At 39.5% G+C, this 24,075-nt stretch overlaps 1 protein-coding gene across 7 annotated transcripts in view; it reads left to right on the forward strand.

Annotated features, from left to right (window-relative positions):
• Positions 1–22,552, forward strand: part of piwil2 (piwi-like RNA-mediated gene silencing 2) — a 35,809-nt gene extending 13,257 nt beyond the window's left edge. For 2 of the 7 annotated variants that reach the window (XM_034299192.2, XM_034299193.2), the window contains exons 9-24: positions 1,065–1,145; positions 1,674–1,787; positions 2,130–2,318; positions 2,476–2,560; positions 8,411–8,503; positions 8,880–9,020; positions 10,235–10,348; positions 11,326–11,514; positions 12,552–12,653; positions 12,824–12,940; positions 14,271–14,359; positions 15,984–16,089; positions 18,200–18,453; positions 19,826–19,933; positions 20,270–20,422; positions 21,602–22,550. In XM_034299192.2, coding sequence (XP_034155083.2) covers positions 1,065–1,145; positions 1,674–1,787; positions 2,130–2,318; positions 2,476–2,560; positions 8,411–8,503; positions 8,880–9,020; positions 10,235–10,348; positions 11,326–11,514; positions 12,552–12,653; positions 12,824–12,940; positions 14,271–14,359; positions 15,984–16,089; positions 18,200–18,453; positions 19,826–19,933; positions 20,270–20,422; positions 21,602–21,740 — 2,074 coding nt within the window. In that variant the 3' untranslated portion in view covers positions 21,741–22,550. Of the gene's footprint in view, positions 1–1,064; positions 1,146–1,673; positions 1,788–2,129; positions 2,319–2,475; positions 2,561–8,410; positions 8,504–8,879; positions 9,021–10,234; positions 10,349–11,325; positions 11,515–12,551; positions 12,654–12,823; positions 12,941–14,270; positions 14,360–15,983; positions 16,090–18,199; positions 18,454–19,825; positions 19,934–20,269; positions 20,623–21,556 lie in introns of those variants that run through there. The other 5 variants (XM_034299195.2, XM_034299196.2, XM_034299194.2 and 2 more) reach the window with 5 other exon arrangements.
• Positions 22,553–24,075: the final 1,523 nt, after the last annotated feature.

The raw sequence follows: 24,075 nt of genomic DNA on the forward strand, positions 1-24,075 counted from the left end.
TTGAAGTGTTTTTTTTTTCTCTTTTTGCGTTCTGTTTCAATAAAATATAATAGTGCTCACTCTGCGTCACCATGGTAACAGCAATAGGACATTAAATCGCTGAAGAACGTGAAATGATGTGCGTGATTTCAGGAGTGTTGGCCGTTAGAGATTGTTTTGGCCCACTTTCAATCGCCACTGTGAGTGATCTTTGTGCTGCTTTTCATTTTCAGCTGACTAGAGTCTATCTCTCTCTCTCTCTCTCTCTCGCTCGCTCTAGCTTTACTTTCTCTTTCTCTCTCTTCAATTTCTCACTCTACCTCTCTCCCTCTCTCCAATTTCTCCTCTCTTCACTTTCTTGCTCTCTTCACTTTCTCTGCCTCTCTCTCCTTGCTCCCTGTCCTTTCTTTTTTCACATTCTCCCTCTCTCTCTTCCATTTCTCTCTTTATCTCGTTACTCCCATTCTCTCTCCATTCCTCCTCTCTTCCTTCTTTACTTTTTCTTTCACCTTTTCTCTCTCTCTCTCTTCCTGTCTCTTTCTCGCTCCTCACTTATTCCCTCTCTATCTCCTCTCTGCCTCTCTCTCTTCACTTCCCTTCAATCTCCTCTCTCCCTCTTTGTCACTTTTTTCACTCTCTCCCGCTTCACATTCTCCCTCTTTTTGTCTTTGTCTTTTTGTCTCTCCACTTCTTATTCTGTGCTTCCTCTCTTGCACACATTCTTATTCTCTCTTTCTTCCATTTTAATATTTTCTCCCTTTACCATTCATTTATCTATTAAGTTCCCTTTCTTTCTTTCATTTTTTTTCCTTTTCTCATGGTTCAGTGTGTCATCATTCATTTCTGATAAAAACAAAAAACACTGAGAGGTAGCTCAACTGTTTTGTTTTAGGAATGCTCCATTTTCCTCTTTCCCATCTTGGAAAATCCTTTGGAAAATGCAATTAGACAGTCATTGAACTCCAAATAAGCAGAATCACATCAATTTCAAGTACACAGCAGCTAGCAGCCAATTTGATGACTGTGATTAATACCACTGACCTTTCCTTTCTTTTTCTTTGCCTCTCTCTCTCTCTCTCTTTTAGAGTGATGAAGATTTTGGGGCTAAATCTGATAGGCAGGAATCATTATGATCCCAAAAGTGCAGTTGTTCTCGGCAAGCACAGGTATCAATCCCTTCCTGAGAAATTCCTAAGAAAAGGAGAGTGCAGGAAACTGAGTGAAATGATCAAATTCTCCAGCAGACTCTGATTTGGCTGAAAATCAGTGTTGTGCAATGGATGCATTTGATGGATGGATGTTTGCATGCTTGGTTAGATGGATGGATGGACTGATGCTTGTCCACTTGGTCGGGTGGATGGATGGATGGATGGATGGAAGGTTGTTTGTGTGCTTCGATGGATGGATGCATCCTTGGTTAGAAGGACGGATGGATGGAAGGTGTTTTTTTTTGCTTGGATGGATGGATAGGTACATACATGGTTGGATGGATGAGTGTATACATGACTGAATGCATAAAGAACGGATGGATAAAGCAGTGCACGCTTGGATGTGTAGATGCATTTCAGGAGAATAATAACAGATGGAATGGATACAGAAGCATCTGTGTAGTGACAGTTGTCAGAGATTATAGCTTCATGATGAACACTAAACACCTGTTCCCTTATTCACCGTGTGTGTGTGTCATGTGTCAGGCTGCAGGTGTGGCCAGGTTACTCCGCTTGTATTAAACACACAGATGGAGGTTTGTACCTGGCCGTGGACATTTCACACAAAGTGCTGAGAAACGATTCAGTCCTGGACGTCATGTAAGTACAGAACAGGCTTTACTACTGCATTATTAGTCTAACTTGTATGGGTTAAACTTATTTATTTATTTATTTTAACCAAAACTGTGTACATTTTAAGGTGAGTTACAACTATGCTAATTATCTACGATAACAATATTTAGTTGGATACACACCAAATGAACACTTTTTTGTTGGTACGGAAACCCCAAAACCAAATATATAAATATATAACAAATATAAAACCCAAATATACATGATGTATTTATTCAGTGACAGAAACAAAATAACATTAACCTGATTTAAATTTAGCTAATGTTTTGTATGTACAATGTGTGTGTGTGTGTTTGTGTGTGTCTGTAGGAACGTGATCTACCAGCAGAGTCGAGAAAGCTTCAAAGACGAGTGCACCAAAGAGTTAATCGGTTCCATAGTCATCACTCGCTACAACAACCGAACCTACCGCATCGATGACATCGAGTGGGCTAAGTCACCCAAAGACTCCTTCACCATGGCGGACGGCTCTGAGACCACCTTCATCGAATACTACAGGTGTATTTAGCGTTTAGGGACGTGTAGTGTGACTGAGAGGGATTTCTGTGTAGTGAACACTGAAAGGAAACCAGTTGAACAGTCATTCCCTTATGGATTCTATATACTGTGTTTTTTTAAATAGTATTGTTTCTTTTCTTCTTGAATCCGATCACAGAAAAAACTATGGCATCACTGTGAAAGAACTAGATCAGCCCTTGTTAGTCCATCGGCCGAAGGAAAGGTCCAAACTTGGGGGAAAGGTGAGGCACGTCATATCTTACTGAGAGTGAGCTAATATCAAAGTTCGTAAAGAAACTGGTCACGCTGATAAAGCAACAGAACCTCGCTGATTTTTAGCATTTTATTCAGACAGCATGATACATCTAATGTAAATGTCATGATATTTAAGAAAATTTGGTTTGCTTGTGTTAATATTTGTGATTGTCACATAATTGGAATTAGTCCTACTAAGCACTTTAAAGATTACCAGACTTGTCATCCTTTACGCGTTTTGCGTAGGCACTCTGCTTGTTAGCGATGCTACCGATGAGTTATTACTCAAAAATGCACAATAAGAGCATACACACACACACACACACACACACACACACACCCACACACCCACCTTCACCCCAAAAAAAAAAAGACCCATAGATGAGCCTGCGGACAAATGAATCTGGAGTGACTGACAATTGCATAGGGGTTCTGAACTCTCTGATATTAACTGACCCCCTGGAAGCCCCGCCCCCTTCCTGCCGTCTCACATTTAATCTCGTCTCGTCTTGATTTTCCTGCTTGAAAGATTTGCTGATGTGGCGTTCTCCCTTTCTGTCACCAGAACTGGAGAATGTTTTATGTTAATTAATGTGAAATAAAATCTCTCAGTGTGTGTTTGGCTTAGCTAACATTACACACGTACAGTACGTAACATCACTATACATCATACCTATTTAGGATGCTGCCGAAAAATCTCAGCCAAATAATAGCCAAAAAAAAAAAAAGCACCCACACTATAATTGCTCTTTTGTGCAAGTCTTGATGGGATTAGTTCACAGGAAGAGGGACTAAGGGTGTACTCGCACTAGGCAATGATGTGATGACTGTTGCATTTAACAAACAAGGCCACAGAGAGATCACTTTGGACTACAGCAGATGCTGAACGGGAATTGTAGTCTGTGAGTAAAGCTGCAAATTCCTCCCTCAACGTCAGCTGCCTCTGTAAAAAACCTTCTGATATGTGCAGCATGATTAAATGAAAATCTCTACACTGCAAAAGTGATAAATCTATTAAGCATGTGAGAGAGCCGTATGTCACCGCGCCCCAAATGACTCCAAATAACTAAGTAACGTTACAACGATGGACTCCGTTGTGTGAAAGCGCTTTTCTTCCTGTTTTCTTCAAAACAAAAAGTGACATCGTAGTGACGTAAGTGTGCTCAGGCCCGGAACGTTAAGTACAATGTGAGTGCAGGCCGGCGGGGAGTGGGGAGGGGGAACAGTCGTGCTTGGGGCACGGTACAAAGCAACCGGGCCTAGTGTGAGTACGCCCTAAATGTTCATGCAGTAAAGCTGACATCAAACTATCAACAATATCAAGTATCAATTTTTCAGAAATTACGTTGTTTAAAAGCAAATGGAAGGCCTGTACAAACTGTGACAATTTATTATTCCCCCGTTCTAGGATTACAGTCTCTGCAAAATGTGCAGCTATTATAATATTCAACATATTTTATTTATATAAACTTTTTCAAATTACAAAATATGTTCCGGGTTAACAATTGTACATCAGAAATGATACCTGAAAGTTTCCAGGATCAATATCAGGCCGATACCAGCAAAAAAATATGGATCAGATATCAGAGGGGAAAAAAAAAAGAATGAATTTGATCCCATCCTGTAACAAATGGAAAAGATTGGATTTGAAAAGTTTTTATTTTTTGGCACTGGAAATGTTTACATATAAACATTTTTTTTACGTTAGATTTTTATTATATTTATGCTTCATATTTTATTAAATTTATTATAAATGATTTTGTGTTTCTGTGTTTAGCGATGCATTTTTTTGTGCTTCAGTTTTAAAAAATCATTTTAAAGCTTAGTTCTTTTTAAAGTAAAAACTATCAGATGGGTATCGATACTGACTGATCCTCAAGGTTTCAGCATCAGGAAAGAAAAAGTGGTACCATGTAATCTCTGCCTAAAAGGCCTGACGGGAAATCGGAGGTGTTTTAAGGCAGGTTTAAAGATAGAGGATGTTGCGCCTGACTGTAAGGAGAAAAGAGCTCCAGTCAGAGCTGTGAAGCCATTTTAAAACTTCCCAAACCCACAGTGGAGGACATGAGGGTGTGACTCAGCTGGTACAGAAGATTAGAGACAGGAAGGAGAGAGAGAGAGTATTAAGGGTATTTGTACATTTAAGAAGAATTTCTAAGTGGTGTTGTATGGGACGTTATGGAGGTTATGATGCGAAGGTGTGATTACAATGAGAAGCCAAGCGGCTGAATTTTTAATTTGGTGTTTGTGGATGCTTAGAGCTACTGATAGCAATATGTAGGGGATTAACTGAAATCCAGTCGGCTGCACACAAAAGCACAAAGCAGAGATTTGAGTGGCAGAGGAAGATAAACAGGCTCTCAGCTTTGTGATATTTATGAGATCAAAGAAAGGACAGTTTCATTATTGCACTGATATTATGGAGGGTCAAATGAGAGTGTGAGAGAGAGAGAGAGAGAGAGAGAGAGAGAGAGAGAGAGAGATGGGTCTGGAACAGAAAGAGAGGGAGACGAAATGTTTTATGGCAAAAAAAAAATTTAAGAACTCTTGGCTACATTTCTGAGCAGGATGCACTGGTGCTAGTAAGCACTACAGTTTTACTCTCCTTGCAAAAAAAATCATTTGACCTTTGATCAGACCTTTGCTTTCAGTCTTTTAAAATCCACTGAGGAAATCTATATAAGGAAAAAAAACGATGCTAATTCTAACTCTAGCTTTCTCTGAGTCGATTCGTTGAGCTGCTTCCTGATCCAGACATAATTCTCCATCTGCAATGTTGTCATCTGTTCTTTCTTCTCAAGCTGTCCTGCCTCGACTATCTGTTACAGAAGATAATGATTCTTTATGTTTCATTGCAGCGACCGACAGCAACATCAGCGTGTCCCAGATTTATTTGCATTTTGCGTGACTGCGCTTGAGGACATGCTCGAGGAAATGTGAACTGTTGTTTGATGTTGCACACTAAAGAGTAACAACATTTTACAGACTACATAGTAGTATTTGCACAATAAATGTCCCAGTTCGTTCCTCGTGTCACAGTACAGTCTTGAAAAAGATAAAAATGGATATAATGGCAGAGATTCACGCGTTCAGAATTTCAGCACTAAGGACTGAACCAAAAAAAAAATAATGAAGACATCTTACATTTCAGCTGTGGCTTAAAATGAGACTTCTAAGGAGTAATTACTAAGCAAGTAAGGAATAAATCCCAATGGGATATGCTGTTATAGGAAAATAATCAACAGTGGGGTGGTGTGATACAGCCCAAATGTTTCTCTACCAGTCTGAAGTTGATTAGTTTCCTATAATAGTATACCTGAAGTGTTTTATTCCTCTTACACCACAGCTGTTTTCAGCTCTAACAGCGTTTTATGTCACGTTATTGTTTTTCTCTGTTTGTTTATTAAACATTTAGGTTATGTGAGCATCCCTGCAAATTAGTTGCTACTATAACAATAGAAATGGTAACGTATCAGAACAAGCGCATTAATATAAACCTGTGAGTTGCAGCCGCATTACTGTCAGAGCTGCCGTTATAGAAAATTAATCAACACCATCTGACCAATCAGAATTGAGAGTTTGACAGAACAAGCAAGAACTGCTTCTTTATGTCACTAAATTGTAATATTTATTATGTTTTTATGTTGTAATATTTGTATGTTCTGGTCTGTACACGACTGTTTAAACAGCAGGTTGTGGAGTTTCAATCTACAGGGTGTCCTAAATGTCTCCATACATGGAGGACTATCTAAACCAGCACCACGTCGGTTGTGGTTCCAGTCTTTATGCATTTGTTAATAAATTTGGCAGCAGTGTCGTGTGTGTAAAGTCCATCGCAACCTTGTGACAGCTTCCCGATCCAGCCATGAGAATGATTTCAATATGTTTTGTCAAAGGCATTCTTAAAGCCTATCTGGAAGAAAAAAATATATATATATATATATATATATATATATATATATATATATATATATATATATATAAACTCAGTAAAAAATATTGGAAATCATTTTGCTAAAGTGTTAATTTCCCCTATACGTGGAGACTTTGGGACACCCTGTAAAAATTTTAATCACATGCTGCCCCCTAATGTGTGTTTTAGGAATTACAGTTTACTGTTAGACTTGGATTTAACTAAGCACTGCAGTGGGGATTTAGTTACTCAAAGGTTTACTTATCTAACCTTAAAGGTCTGTATTAGGACTGTATGTGAATGATGACTTTACACAGCATGCAAATGAAGAAAAATTAAAAGTATAAAGTACAGTAAAAAGGAAAATCATATAATGTAAAATGATGAAGGGTGAAATGCTGAATAAACAAATGCACTAAAATTACTAGAAAGATAAAGGACAACCATAAAATGTTTGAAATGCAATAACATAACAAAAGGTCAATTACATGTTGTATTAAATGGTTAAAATGAATAAAATAAGTGCCCTCAAATCAGAAGAAATTTAATAACAGGACAAACATAATGTAATAACTTAAATATATATATATATATATATATATATATATATATATAAAATGCACAGAAATCACAAGAACGCTATTAAAAGGACAATCATGTAATGCAATGGAATAAAAAGATCAAATTATTAATTTAAAAAAGCCATACATCCTCGACACTGTGGCCTCTGTATTTAATCTACATCTGGATTTCTCTGAAGTTGCTTTGCGACCGTTGTTTAAAGCACCAGCCATATTATTGAACTAATTAAAATAAAAATCCAAAAATTATTTCCAAAAAGTTCTGAGATCAGAAAAGGTGTGATTTAAGCTCCAGCTGAAGATGGTACTAAACACTCTCAGACGCACACACACACACACCACAAGCCAAACTTCAAACATGTAACAGGACAACTCTGTGTAATTAAGCTTTGTTAGATCAAACTTTTTATGATGTCTAATATCTGTGTGCTTTCTGTATGCCTCCAGCACTTTTTATAATGGAGATTGAAGCATTAATGTCTTCAAGTCTGGAGGAACGTAAAGCCGTGATTGATTTCTAACACAGTTAACGTTATCTTTTGCACAGTCAGCAGTCTGGGTAATGGCTGACTTTTCACTGTCTTTCAGTGTCCCCAGAATTTAAAACAAGTTTCACTCTCACCATTTACGAGGCTGATCCCTCGCTCGTCTCTCCTACTGATCTTTCATCAATTCTGTTCACTTACGCATAGTGGAAAGTGAAAAGTGAACGTAGTGTACTGTGCAAACTGTAATTGAAAAGGGTAAAGTAGAACCTGTTTAAGACATTTGTCAGGTGGCGAGTGTTGGACGAAGGGATATCAATCGAGTATGCTCATTAGAATATTAAACCCCGCCCACTTAGACCATTCCAGCAAGATCAGCTGCTGCTTTAGCGATTTTTATCACTGCTTTATTTATATCTTCTTCTTGTTGTTTTTTTTTAAACAAATGTTTAACCTGCTGTTGAAATATTTGCATGATGTTATGTTAAACAATACTAATGCGCGACACATTTTATTCTGTATATAAAAATGATTTTTAAACATGTAGCTGGTAATTTTTCATCCTAACATTCATTAATTCATTCATTCATTCATCTTCAGTGAGAGCTTTATCATGGTCAGGATCTCTTATTCACACTTAGGGACAATTTACCATGGTTAATCCACCTATCAGCATGTTTGTGGGAGGTCGGAGGAAACCGGAGAACTTAGAGAGAGTCCACACAGACATGGGGTGAACATGTGAAACTCCGCACAGGCAGTAACTCATAATCGAGCTCGTGATGGAACCCAGGGACTCCGGAGCTGTGAGACTGCAATGCTGCCTGCTTTCTGATGATTTTGTGATATATTTTGCAGCAGGTAATAACGGGGGAGATTCTGCTGCTGCCTGAGCTCTCCTTCATGACCGGCATCCCGGAGAAAATGAGGAAAGACTTCAAAGCTATGAAGGTGAGATGAAGGAATCACCATTATCAGTGTGAAAGTGTTGTGCTTTTGCTGTAACTTGGGGACCAAGTTATTCCCAGTGATAAATCATTTCAAAATGCTTTGTTTACAAAATTTATGATTCATTTTGTTTGATGAACTATTTGACATTTGGTACTGTTGAACTTCTTTAGCACACGATATAGCATACGTTTAGCTTAAACTGTTATTTATGATAGTTGTCATGGTAACAATTCAACATGCTTATGCGCTCCTAGTACAATAAAAAAAAAAATACAATATACAATAAAATAACGCACGCCTGCCAGTCAGTCAAAATTGATTGATGGTTGTGGTGTAAATATTGCGTTGTTCTTACTGTGGTGTGTTTCTCAATCAGGATCTAACGGTGCACATTAACGTGAGTGTGGAGCAGCACACACACTCGCTAAAGCAGCTTCTACACAACATCAGCACCAATCAGGAGGCAGTGAGAGAACTGTCACGCTGGGGCCTCGAGATCAGCTCCGATATACTGGTGGTGAGGAGACACACACACACACACACACACACACACACACACACACACACACACACGCTTAACATGCTCAAGATCAGCTCCGATATACTGGTGGTGAGGAGACACACACACACACACACATACACTTAACATGCTCAAAATCAGCTCCGATGTACTGGTGGTGAGGAGACACACACACACACACACACACACACACACGCTTAACATGCTCAAGATCAGCTCCGATATACTGGTGGTGAGGAAACACACACACACACACACACACACACACGCTTAACATGCTCAAGATCAGCTCCGATATACTGGTGGTGAGGAAACACACACACACACACTTAACATGCTCAAGATCAGCTCCGATATACTGGTGGTGAGGAGACACACACACACACACACGCTTAACATGCTCAAGATCAGCTCCGATATACTGGTGGTGAGGAGACACACACACACACACACACACACGCTTAACATGCTCAAGATCAGCTCCGATATACTGGTGGTGAGCGCACACACACACACACACACACACGCTTAACATGCTCAAGATCAGCTCCGATATACTGGTGGTGAGCGCACACACACACACACACACACGCTTAACATGCTCAAGATCAGCTCCGATATACTGGTGGTGAGCGCACACACACACACACACACACACGCTTAACATGCTCAAGATCAGCTCCGATATACTGGTGGTGAGGAAACACACACACACACGCTTAACATGCTCAAGATCAGCTCCGATATACTGGTGGTGAGGAGACACACACACACACACACTTAACATGCTTAAAATCAGCTCCGATATACTGGTGGTGAGCGCACACACACACACACGCTTAACATGCTCAAGATCAGCTCCGATATACTGGTGGTGAGGAGACACACACACACACACACACACACTTAACATGCTTAAAATCAGCTCCGATATACTGGTGGTGAGCGCACACACACACACATACACACACATACACTTAACATACTTGAGATTAGCTCCAACGTACTTGTGGTGAGGACAAAAACGCATAAACACAAACAAGCATGCACACACTTAACATACTTGAGATACATGTCTCTCTCTGTTTCTTTCTCTCTGTTATTTTTCTCTGTTATTTTGTCTCTCTCTCTCTCACTTTATCTCTTTTGTTTTTTTTGTCTCACTTTGTCTGTCCCTCTCTCTCTCTCTGTCTCTCTCTCTCTCTCTCTAGACTCAGGGAAGAACTTTGCCCATGGAGACCATTTGTCTGCAGTCTGCTACTTTCGTCACGTCTCCGACTGTTGATTGGTCGAGAGAGGTGGTCAGAGACTCGTCCATCAGCTGTGTGAGTGAGACTTATCTTTCTTTTTCCCTTTTTTTCATTCCCGTGCCTTTTGTTGGGTTGTTGTTGGGAAGTGAATTGTACTCGCTCTGTTCGTTTTCATGCTCTTTTTCAAGACCTGACTAAAAGCACAAGATTATACCTTTTACACACTTTTTCTCTCCACCACATTTTTCAAAATATATGACCAACTTTGTTCCATTGCAGTTTCTCGGTAACATGACAAGCTGACAAGGAACCATCTTGTTTCACAGATGTACAACATTAAATGTAAATAAGGGAAGATGAAATACTATCTGTTTGTACACATTTTGCTGCTGCCAGCACTCATGTCATGACATCATGACGTTACTCTCTCTAACAGACACACAAACAAACCCATAATAACTAAGAGTAGGCAGTTGCTTAGCTTATGTATCCACATTGATTCTTATGACTTTTTATGAATGGATTGCAATATTTTTAACATAGCCATTACACAAAATGCAGAGAGCAGTGCAATAAAAACTAAAACAATGAAATACGTAAACCACGTCAGCGAACGTGTTCAGTATTTAAACATACTTAAATACTCACTCGCCTGTCAATCATCTTTCCACTTATTGCACTTTTTTTTTTTTAAAGACATCAGTAGAGGCAATTTATTTTTCAATTTATTTAACATTTTTAACATGTTGTTCCTGCCTGATTGCTTTTATTTTAGACTTTATTTTGTAGAGAAGTGACCTTTATTAAATTTAATTTTTTTTTGTTTTGTTTTGTTTTTTTGTTTTGTTTTTTTTTTTTACTGTTCTTTTTCCTCATCATCAGATTTTTCTGTACTTCTGGGCTGTTTCTATGTGTAAAGTTGTGGAGCATTCTGAAGTCATCCTCTTTTCATTTACCTTCCTCTTTAGCATTTGTATTCCCTCTTTTCTGTGCCAAAGTGCTTTATACTATTTATTACTTTATCTGTGTTTTCCCCTTTTTTCACCCCTCAGATCCCTCTGTACTGCTGGGCGGTTTTTTACCCTCGTAGGGCTGCGGATCAGGCAGAGGAGCTGGTGGCCACGTTCGGGAAGGTGGCCGGGCCGATGGGGCTCAGGCTGGATCGTCCAATCCGCATCGAGCTCCGTGACGATCGCACTGAGACCTACATAAAGAGCATCCACTCCCAGCTGAGCAGTGAGGTGCAGAACATTTCCTCTGCTGCTTTTTCCACCAAGCTGTGATGTGTTAACAGATGTGTTCTACTACTCATATGATAATAAGATGTTTCTTCCTTATAATTTGATATCTCTACAAATTTATAGGTTTTAATGCATCATTCAGTTACCTTACATGGCTCTGACTGAGATACATGCCTGACAATCTTTATGCAACGACTTGAGGGTGTGCTGTTATAGGAAACTAATTAACGACAGGATGGTGTGATGTTCCCCTGACACAAAGCAGATTTACTGTTACCACCTCAGAGTATATTTCTTCCTCTTATTCCACAGCAGTTGACCAACACTAACAATTTTTTTTTATTAAAGAGCAACATGTCTTGCTTTTTATCTATTTATAGTTGCATTTAAAGTTGTGGAAAGTCTGTGAAACAATTTTATGTTATAGCAGCTATAAACAGTCATTCCTTCTTTCACCAGTCTCTTTTTTCTCCCTCTTGAAGTTAATGAGACAAAAAAAAATGCAGCTTGATTTGTTGCAGAGAAACCATCGATTACCACAATTGCTGCACTATACGGCTAAAAGTCTGTGTACACCTGACCATCACACACACTTGGTTCTTCACCAAACTGCTGCCACAAAGTTGGAAACCCAGAATTGTATAGAATGTCTTTGTATGCTGTAGCATTACAATTTCCCTTCACTGGAACCAAGAGGCCCAAACAGAGTGAGCTCCATGCCACAGCCACGCTCCAATATCTAGTGGAAAGCCTTCCCAGAAGAGTGGAGCTTATTATAACAGCAAGGGGACTGAATCTGGAATGGGACGTTCAACAAGCACATATGGGTGTGATGATCAGATGTCTACAGACCTTTGGCCATATGGTGTATTTCTGTTCACTACATAAGCACTGTTCAGTTGAATGGTTTCATTAATAAGGAATGAACCTTTTCATTGTAAGACTTTCAGTGTTTAGCTCAGTTGATTAGGCGTTATATATGTTTTAGTAGACGTGAGAGAGCCTCTGTAACTGATTGTATCTTGTTGAATTTTCAGCCCAACGTGCAGCTGGTGGTTTGCATCATGACCGGAAACAGAGACGACCTATACAGCGCTATTAAAAAGCTTTGCTGCGTTCAGAGTCCGTGTCCCTCTCAGGTTTGCTTTTCCTTTGTGATTGAAAAGCAAACACTGGCTAGCATTGAAACGCAGAGGAACTACACGTGTGTAAAGTGTGCACGTTGTGTATTACATTGAGACTCATCACATTATATGAGTAGATGTTGAAACGTAGCCTTGATTTCTGCAGCTCTGCTTCCTGATTTTAGGCGATCAACGTGCGCACAATCTCGCAGCCACAGAAACTTCGCAGCATCGCGCAGAAGATCCTCCTGCAGATCAACTGCAAACTGGGAGGAGAGCTTTGGACAGTCAACGTTCCTCTGGTGAAAATGTTTACATTTAGTGTATTTTCTGAAGAAAGAGACTTTTGATAATGCAGAACAAACAAAACATAACTGGAGGACGTTTACCTGTTTAACCCACCTCACCGTCTCCATCCTCACTGTGCAGATGCTATTTAAACAGTTTCCAAGAATAGTTTGTAGTGGAATTTGTAAACTGCATTAGCTCTCAGAGATAATAAGTGTGAGAGAAATTGCTAATATTTGTTGGAAATGTCTTTAATAATGCCTTAATAATCACTCAACAAACTTATTTTATAGTTGCTAGTTTACAGTAATAAGAACTCCACATAAAACATGCTTATGTTACTCAAAAACAAGACATAGGGTTTCAGTTAAATGGGTTTTTGTTATGCAATAAATTCTCAAAATTATAATGACTAGGAATTCGAGGTTGCTCAAAAGTTGTAATGTAACAATAGGAAATAATTAGATTAAAATGCTTTATAGACAGTTTAAGGGGTGAGGAAACACCAAATCCAACAGGGATCAAAACTAATTTGAATAAAGCTTATCGTTGTGGAGCTCCTGAGAGTTAGACTGAGTTTATATAAGTATCGAGTACTCAACTGTAATACTGACTGGGAGGATGTACAAGATATTTATAGAGAGCTTAACACTGTATCTGGCTGACAGGAGCACTACACACATGCACAAAACCAACCAGTCAAACTACAGTCGATGCTCCCGTTGCCTATTGACACTATGATACTATGATGTGATGAACATATGAAACGTGTGCTGTGAATTTAGATGTCTTAAACAGCTCAGAATGATGCCGTGGATTCTCCGGTTGGTAGTACAGTAGGGACAATGATGCCATTCCACTGCATTCCACTGAACTCAGAAGTGGGAACTCGGAATTACATCATTTTCAGCCAATATGCGTGTGCGCTTCAAATGTGGGGGGAAAAACATGGTTCATTTAGGAGCTGACTGCAATGAGTGATATTTTCCTCCTCGAAACAGTGAACTCTATAGTCAGTTCTAGATTTTTACAAGCAGATATGTCTGTATGGATTTAAAGCAAATACTTGTGTACATACAGTATAAATTATTTAAAAAGAAAAAGTGCTATTTTGTTTACTGTTCATGCTGTGAGCGGCTATGTTGGATGGAGGATGGAAATTCTAAGTTACGCCCCTGAGTTAACGCCCCTGCTAGCTATATAACGATACACCATGAATGGCTATGGCTTCATTTGTGTAGTGGTGATTTTTTTTTTTTTTTCTTTTTTCAGATCAGATGTCATTAACTGTCTAAATGTGAACACCCCAAATTAACCTGACTGACACTTTTTACCTTTGCACAGAAACATCTCATGGTGATCGGCGTGGACGTCCATCACGACGCCAGCAAGAAAACCCGATCTGTGATGGGATTTGTGGCAAGTCTTAACAGGTAACATATGTTAGTCAGATTTTAGTTCTGAAAAACACCAGGGCACTGCTCAAATTAGGACTGCAAGATGACAATTCAGTAAAAAAAAAAAAAAATCTTTATTTTACTCCATATTTAAATCATAATGATTTCAATCAGTTTAGGAACAAAGTATGTGGACACCTGACTGACCATCACACTCATATGTGGTTCTTCCACAAAACAACGCCACAAAGTTGGACGCACACAGTTGTATAGAATGTCTTCGTATGCTGTAGCATTATAATTTCCTATCACTGGAACGAAGAGGCTGAAACCTGTTCCAGCATGACGAAGCCCCTGTGCACAAAGCGAGCTCCATGAAGACATGGTGTTGGAGAAGGTTGGAGGGGAAGAACTCGAGTGTCCTGCACAGAGCCCTGACCTCAACCCCACTGAACACCTTTGGGATGAACTGGAACACCGACTGAACCCCAGACCTCCTCACCAACATCAGCGCCTGATCTCACTAATGCTCTTGTAGCTGAATGAACACAAATCCCCACAGCCACGCTCCAAAATCTAGTGGAAAGCCTTCCCAGAAGAGTGGAGCTTATTATAACAGGGAAGGGGGAATAAATCTGGAATGGGATGTTCAACAAGCACATAAGTGTGATGATCAGGTGTCCACAAAATTTTGGCCATATAGTGCAGTACACATGAGACTTTAATGTCTAAAACTGCTCCATTGTCAGAATCTAAACACAATTCGAGTTTGAATACAACAAAACTGACTGTTAAATATTAATGTAGATCTCATGATTTAATGAGTTAATAAACATTTGTAACATTAGCGATTTTCTGTTCTGTCGTGACCCCGATCAGAGGTCGTCTACTGGCAGACGGAACTGAGTGCTTGACGAAGTACTGCTGTAGTTTAGTGACTTTAGTTTTTTTAAACATGAACAATCACAGCTTCTGTATCAGATTATCTGTTACAGTTTATCTAATCACATGCATTGATGTAAACTAGGAAGGAAAGAAGCTCATTACACTAGAGACTAGCTTTAGAGTTAGAGACATTAGGTCAGAAATGGTGTGTTTTCACAGACTTTCATAGATTTTTTTATTTTATTTACCCTCTCTGGTCTGGCTAGTGAACTGACAGCATAGCTTTTTTTTTTTTTCTTTTTTTCTTTCTTTCTTTCCCGTCAACCGAGAAAATGTTTAAAGAGGAATGGACAGAGAAGTATGCATTTATTCTGCCCTCATAAAATTCAGATTGGCTGTCTCATCTGTAACATAGTTCATACTGTTAATCCAAAATGCCACTATGCATATAGCCATAAACTAAACATTAATGGTAACGAATTAAAAGATAACTCTTGTCACCATTCCGTCATGTTAATTGCTTATCCTGTTGTTAGTAAGAAATTTTATGTAGCTGGACCTTCACCCCGATTGAGATAAATCAACACAGCAATGCTAAACACGACATCTAGTTCTTTCACATCTACAGTGGTTAATTTAATGCTTCATTTCCTTACACAACTGGAATATGAGCACTCAAAATGCCCAGCTTTCTAGCAAGGACACTAACCGCACATGAACTCTAGAGTTTGGGACGGAGCCTGAGCGTCTTCCACCCCGTCTCTGTGCCTTTCAGCCTGATGACAAAGTGGTACTCCAGAGTCACGTTCCAGATGCCCAACGAGGAGATCATTAACGGCTTCCGAGTGTGTCTTCTGGCTGCCCTGCAGAAATATTACGAGGTAAAAGATTCACACACTGTGGTGTACGTGCGTTTCTCCGTCATCTGGTCTCGCTGACTGGTTTTTGTGCGCTTTATTTTCCGCTGTGTGTGTGCTTTATTTTCCGCTGTGTCAATATAGCAAGATGTTTTTAATGCACAAAGGTCTTAAACATGAACTTGGTGAACTCAGTGTAATGTTAGACACGTTCTGTATCAAAATAGCACAGATTTCATCTTAACGCTGGATGAGAGGAGGGAGCTGCTGTTTATAGCTGCTAGTGAAGACTTGTTTCACTGACGTTCTACATTAAATGTAACTCTAAATGGTATAAAAAAATATGATGTCACTGTAATAAGGGGGAAAAAAACAACTGTAATTGTGGCAAATTGCTGTGGTGTAAGCGGAATAAAACACTTCAGGAAATGCTGTTATTGGAAAATAATCAACTTCAGGGTGGTGACAGTAATTCTGCTTCATCACAGCACTGTGGTGTTGATTATTTTCCTATAACAGCATTACACACAGTGGTTTATTCCTTAAATATGTGTTGGTTTTTTTTCCTAGGAAGTGTTTAAAACCCCCTTTGGGAAATGCTGTTATTGGAAAATAATGGCAACAGTAAAATACATAAACGAGCCAAAACATTACGACCACGCAGATGAAGTGAATAACACTGATTAGCTCATAACAGCAGCGCATGTCAAGGTCTGGGATATATTAGACGGTAAGCGGACAGTCGGTTCTTGTAGTCGACGTGTTGGATGAGGGAGAAAGGGGCAGGCGTGAAGACCATAGCAGCAAAATCTGGGCGAGATCTGGCTTACTTTAGGCCCTTCTGGTTTAATTCTGGCACAAATTTTTTTCACAGTCTTGTGTGAAACAGCATTAGGCTGAGCTCTGGCATGAGTTTGCAGCTTAAGGGCCATTCGAGGGGAGTGGGCCGTGGTGGTATGTGGGCCTAAATTCAACCAGATAAGGCCCACAACCAATTTTGCTATCTGGCGTGACTTAGACAAGGGCCAGATTGTTATGGCCATCTGGTCCGAACTGACAGAAGGGCTACTCTGGCACAAACTTTTAATGATGGTTAAGGGAAGAATGTGTCACAGCACACAGTGCATCACACCCTGCTGTGTATGGGGCTGCGTAGCTGCAGCCTGGTCAGTGTGCTCATGTTAACCCCTGTCCACCTTCGAAAACACCTACAAGAGGCAGACCTTGGTCATCCGATGAGTCCCGTTTTCTTTTACATCACTTGCGCCGTTTACTTGGGGAAGTGATGGTACCACGATGCACTGTGGGAAGAAGACAAGACGGTGGAGGGAGTGTGATGCTCTGGGCAATATCCTGCAGGGAATCCCTGGGTCCAGGCAGTCACATGGATCAGTTTGACACATGCCACCTACTTAAACATCAGTGCAGACCAGGTACACCACTTCATGGCATTGGTATTCCCCAGTGGCAGAATATTGTGCTGTGCTACGCCGAACACATTGGTGAACTGAAGAAGAGTTCAGGGTGTTGCCCTGGTCATAATGTTTTGACTCATCAGTATGTATGTTTTCTTATTTCTATTCATGTTCACCATCTATTCGCCTAATATAAGTCCATCGAAACCTTTTTCTGAAAAAGGCATTTGACAAAAAAGCTAGGAAGTGTAAGCATAACAGTTAAACAAGGCAGTCATTTTATTTTCTTATTCATCTTTCTTTTATTTTTTAAATTTACACTGTTAAAATATTTATATAGGAATGTCCAGAAATATTAAATTTAATAATGTTTTTTAAAATGATTTGAGAGCCCAGGACTGATTTTAAGCTCAGGGTTGGCTCATGAAAACATGGCACAGCTTTATGGGCTTTATGGAGCTACCAGGACAAATGCTAACCTGCACTTTACCAGTAGGGGGCACTAAAGTGCCATTTTAGAGGCAGGACGTGCATTATATCAAAAATCTCCGCTTCATAAACCCAACAAAATAATAAAATAGGGTTTGTTTGTTTTTTTCTAAGCAGTCAGAATTTAGGAGGGTGTGCCTTAAAATCCAGAAAATATAATAATACATTTCTAGAAGTTTCACTGAACACGGTTATAAGTATTTTTTGAATATTATTTGAATGTCCTCCAGGTGAACCACAGCTTCCCAGAGAAGATCGTAATCTACCGTGACGGAGTTTCAGACGGTCAGCTCAAGACCGTGGAGCTTTACGAGATCCCACAGATCCTCAAGTGTTTCGAAACGTTTCCCAACTATGAGCCGAAGCTGGCGTTCATCGTCGTGCAGAAGAGGATCAACACGACCCTGTACGCATACGGAGGCGATCGATTTGGAACACCTCCACCAGGAACTGTGCTCGATCACACCGTCACACACAGAGAGTGGTAGGTTCTGGACAAATCAACGCTGGAGTCATTACTGTCCACTTATATTCACAAGTCACTGTTTACATGACTGAGCATAAATTATTTTATATTCAGGCTGAGATTTTGCCAGTCATGCCAAAAATTAAATCATCGGTACACTGTGGACACGTCCCAGACTACATCCTGTTCACTATACAGGCTACATAAACACCATCAGTGTGGACATGTCCCAAACCACATCCTATTCACTATACAGGCTACATAAACACCATCAGTACACTGTGGGTGTGTCTCAAATCACATACTATTTACTATACAAGCCACATAAACACTATCATCAGTCCAAAGTGGATGTGTCCCAAATCACACATCCAATTCCCAATATAGGCCACATAAACACCGTCCTCAGTCCACTGTGGATGTGTCCCAAACCACACAGCCTGTTCCCTAGCATATGTGACAAACACTATCCCAGGTGTCTCCACATCCCTAGTAAACTGGGGGTGCGTCCCAAACCACACACCTTATTTACTATGTTGGCTGCATAATCATCATCACAGATGTCTCCCAATCCCCAAGTCTTAAAGTTTATCCCTGAGTCGAGTTCATGCAGGGTCCTTGGTTCCGCAGCAGGGTGTTAATTTCCAGGATGGAGGTTAATACACTACTGCTTAGTGTCCAGCTTGAGATGTCTGTGTTCTACACACAAAACTGCAGGTGGCTGATGCAAGAGTTGGATCTCTGTGTCTGTTTTAGTCAGAACATACACAACAAACCAACTGGTGTACAAGTCACTATTGCGACCAGCGAAACATTACTTACATTACTTTACTGACCAAATGATTTCAAAATGCGTTTAAATCACACTGATTAAAAAACGGATCTGTTATGTGGTGTTGGTGAGGAAGAAGCTTGACCTGGAAGCATTGTATAAACAACACTCTTGCTTAACACACAAGCTTGGAGATCAGCAACAGAGCTGAATTAGCGAGGGAAACCTGACAGAGTGTAACAAAACCCAGCGGACAGTAAACATAAGCACCTGCTGGCACAGACAACCCATAAACAGCCAACACTAGCTGGTGCTAATAAAACAGCTATTAAACACTAGAAAAACATGCAGCTGGAGAGGCTCATGGGTACGTGAATGCAGCAGTTCTATGTGTACAGTGACAAATCAAACAATCAAGAAGCATCACACTGATAAACACTGATTTTTTTTTTGTTTGTTTGTTTGTTTACAAATGAAAGTGAATTTCCAGATGAAGAAGGGAAACGGCTTGCTAAAAAGCCCAATACATTTAGTTTCACTGCAAAGAAAAAAAGTCACCTCTGTGTGTTTAAAGAATCTCTAAATAACGCTGAATTTGTCTCTTTTTTTATTTTTCAGGGTGGATTTCTACCTCATGGCTCACTCGATTCGTCAAGGCTGTGGCTTCCCCACGCACTACATATCCATATACAACACAGCAAACCTCACCCCGGACCACCTCCAGAGGTATCACACACTTGCTCACACACTGGTGCAGAAAATGTGTTAATAAAGATAAAAATATTGTAGAGTACACGTTACGTAACTTAACAGCAGAGAGAAATGCTGAGTTAGATATGAGTTATAGCAAACAAGTATAATGTTTAGATTTTTCTTAACATGAAATTTTAGGATTTAAAGGAGCAGTATGTAATGTTTAAAACCCTCGGAACAGCTGTTCCAGATGGGGGCGGGGCTTATTTCCAGGTCAGATCCGTTATATGGCGATATTAAATGATTAGAAGTATGTTGTATGTAATAAGGAAGACACTAATGAAATAGTTTTGATGTTTCTCCTATCAGATTGACCTTTAAGATGTGCCATTTGTACTGGAATTGGCCCGGGACGATCCGTGTGCCAGCCCCATGCAAGTACGCGCACAAACTGGCCTACCTGTCAGCGCAGTACCTCCACTCCGAACCCGCCATCCAGCTCTGCGACAAACTCTACTTCCTGTAAGACTGAGGATTTTTCATTGTTTTTTTTTTTTTTTCTCAACGCTTTTCTCAGGTTTTTTCCTGTTTGTTGGTTTTATTGCTTTAAAGCTTTAAAGAAATTATGTTTAAATTACATGATTACATCTCAAATGTTACGTGTTCAGTTTGTTGTGCAGGTGTGAAATAAAACCAGTTTGCACCCTTGTTTGTCTTTATGGTTTGTAAAGTATGGCGAGTGTAGCATGGCCGAGCAGATGGAGATGATGAATCAACATGTAAGACATTGGTTAATTAATAAACAGTTCATAGAAGGAGACGAGATGGAAAATACATTTAGGAAGTCATCAACCAGCGGTGTTAATTTCTCACCTGGAGAGCTCTGTGGGAAAGGTGAACATCCCACAGTCTGATTTATACTGTGTAGTGTTCATGCTCTAACACGACACATTAAACTCATTAACACCCTTTACGAGGAGAAAACAAGCGAGTGCTTTAATGATGAGATTAATTTATGTGGATTAGATAAAGGTCATGCACATTTTAATGTTTTTATACTCTAGCACAGATTTAAATGGAGGAATAGTGAGAGAGGAACAGTGTTGGTTCACAACTTAGTGGAGCCGCTGGCCATCAGAGGGCCTCACTGAGCCCCAGACTGGCTGTCAGAGCACGTTAAATAATATACACAACATTTCTACATGTCACGTACGCAAGAATAACATAGTGTTGATCACTCTAGCGCAGTCTTTACTGCAGCCGTGACTGCCAAAGCACACGCAGGACCGGACTGTGAGGACCTGCATCATGTTGGCTTGTTACAGGGTTACTTTTTAAATTATTCAGATAAACACCTGAAACATTTATACAGTGTAACTGACTGCGTTTTGGGTTGCCACAGTGGGAGGAATCACCTTGTCATGCTAGAAATGGTGTTCATTCAGGATAAAACTAAGTTCTCAGTACATTTGTCCAAACTATATCTAAGTACTAGACATGGCACTGATCTGATAGAAAGCATAAAATGATTGGATATTGGAGAAAAAGAATTCAATCCAGTCCTGTAACAAGTGGATTGGATTTGGAGACTTGATTTTTTTGTTTTTCTTTTTTTTTTTTTTTTTTTAAAGGATTGATTTTTTATTATATTTACAGTTAGCGTCATCATGAGCAATCATTCCCACCCGCTTCATCTAACAGTCACAGCACAGAGGAGCACACTGAGCAGGAGGTTGTTCCTGCCTCGGTGCAGAAAGGAGCGCTCTCACAGGACCTTTCTCCCTGCAGCCATCAGACTCTACAACTACACACAACTTCTCCACCTGAGGAGGCACAGTGATTTTTCTGCACTGGATGAACATCATAAATGTACATTCGTATAGTTGTTTATTTTAAATTATTTTAATACTTTTCTGCTGATATATTGTCTTTTGTCTTATATTCTCTGTTCTCTCGTGTCTGCTGCTGTAACACTGGAATTTCCTACTAGGGATTAATAAAGTCTTGTATTTGCTATAAACATGATATTTGTGTGAAAGCATTTAGCAAATTAAAAAAAGAGTTGTTTTTTTTTTATGTATTTTTGAAAAGACATGTTTGTGGCAATGCAATTTTTTTTCTTTTTTAAATGAAGTGCTTCAGTAAATACATCATTCTACAGCTTAGTAGTTTTTAAATGAAATAAATTGCTGGAGGAGTAGCGATATCAGCTGATTTAGTGCTCATTTAAGTGCTTTAGTAGGTCGTGCTAGAGGTTTGAAGGGAATGTGGTGCAGAAAGGGGTTTAATGTGTGCCCTCAGGTAGGCACTGGACTGTTTTTGGTTTTGTAGCCTAGCCTCAGTGTTATAAATCTGATGCAAGCAGCTACAGGAAGCCAGTGGCGGGATTAGTTACTGGATTAGTTGCAGAGGTTGGATGGCACGCAGTGGAAGACCGGCCAGGAGAGAGTTACAGTTGTCCAACCTTGAGATGACAAGCGACTGAACAAGCACCTTAGTGGCCTCTGTGGATAGAAACGTCCGGATCCTCCTGATGTTGTAAAGGAGAACCCTGCATGTCTGAGCCGGAGTGGAGAATGAGAGTCGGTCGTCCAGAACTACATGAATGTCTCGTGTCTTCTCGGACAGTTTGATTCAAGAGTTCTCCATGTTGTCCTCTCAGGTGTAGACCACATTATTATATAAGCACCAGGAGCTGTGTCTATTCTGTATTAATAAAAAGTTTGGAAAATGTTACAAATGGTTAATTTTCCTTTTTATATATATATATATATATATATATATATATATATATATATATATATACTTTATATACATATATATATATATATATACATGTAATATTGCAGAAAATATGCTGTTTACTACTTTAGAAATGTCTGCTTGTTTAAGACTTATCTTTAAGTAAAACACCATTTCTGTTACTGACCAGGTTTGAAAAAAAAGGTTTACTTAAATTTGATTTGGTTTATTTGCCCCTGAGGAACATAAAACACTGAAGATTGGCAAGGACTAGAAAAAAAAAACAATTGTGAGAATTGTGCCAACTAGGGTTAAATGAAAAACTTTTCATTTTCCTTTTTTTTTCAAATTTTGTGTTGTGTTTTGTGTGTGTTGTGGTGTGTGTGTTTTGCACCACTAAATCCTGACCTTGTCCACAAACCCAAAAATGTCCCAGCTCAGGTTTTTTTTTTAATTAAAATTTTACCTCAAAGTAGGGCTGCACGATATTGAAGAAAAATGCAATATGCGATAACTTGTTAAATAATGCGATATGTGGTTCGATAATGCTATAAGTGTGTAAAATTAATTAAATTATATATATATATATATATAAACTTTTTGAAGTTTTAAAATCATTCAGTTATCGCAAGCCCTTGCCATAGGCATATCGCAATATTTACATTTGTGATATTTCCATACATTATGCAGCCCTACCTCAAAGTCTTTTTTTTTTTTTTTTAAATTTTCTCATTACTTTTATACAAATTCGATTCAGTTTTATTATGTTATGTTTTGAGCTCAGGTTGTGATGTAACGAAACATCATCTATTCCAGCGGCTCTCAGAGTGAGGGCTGGAGATCCTCAGGCCTCTATGAAGCAAGTTCAGTCACTGCAGATGAACCCATCAGTATCAAAATTATTATTGAGTCACTTGAATATTTTATCCAGACTTTTGATCATGGTGGTGGTGGATCCAGAGCCTATCCTGGGAGCACTGGATGCGAGGCAGGAGTACACTCTGGCACCATGCACACACACTCATTCACACCATTTATCTTACCAATCCGCCAGCATGTTTTTGGGGGGAGGGAGGAAACCAGAGAACCCAGAGGAAACCTACGTGGACATGGCAAACTTCACATAGACAGAAACCTGAGCTGAGGACCATCAGAGCTTCCCACCAGCCAAACCTCACTGTAAAATTACAATTTATGGTGTATTAAATAGTGTTTATTACATTTATACTGAGGCGGTCCATGACTCCAAAACCTTTCCAGTATACCAGTTATTAAGTGAGACCCAAGAACTTAGCTCCAGAACCTGCAGGCCAGCTAGCTAACTCTTCATGAACAACATCTTGGGTGTTAAAGAGTGTGAGGAACAGTGTCTCGCTAGCTGGTAGCTAATGGTACTGATATTAGGGTATAAAGTAATAATTAAAATATGAATG

The sequence above is a fragment of the Pangasianodon hypophthalmus genome, chromosome 24 (assembly GCF_027358585.1).
Source record: "Pangasianodon hypophthalmus isolate fPanHyp1 chromosome 24, fPanHyp1.pri, whole genome shotgun sequence".
NCBI lineage: Eukaryota > Metazoa > Chordata > Actinopteri > Siluriformes > Pangasiidae > Pangasianodon > Pangasianodon hypophthalmus.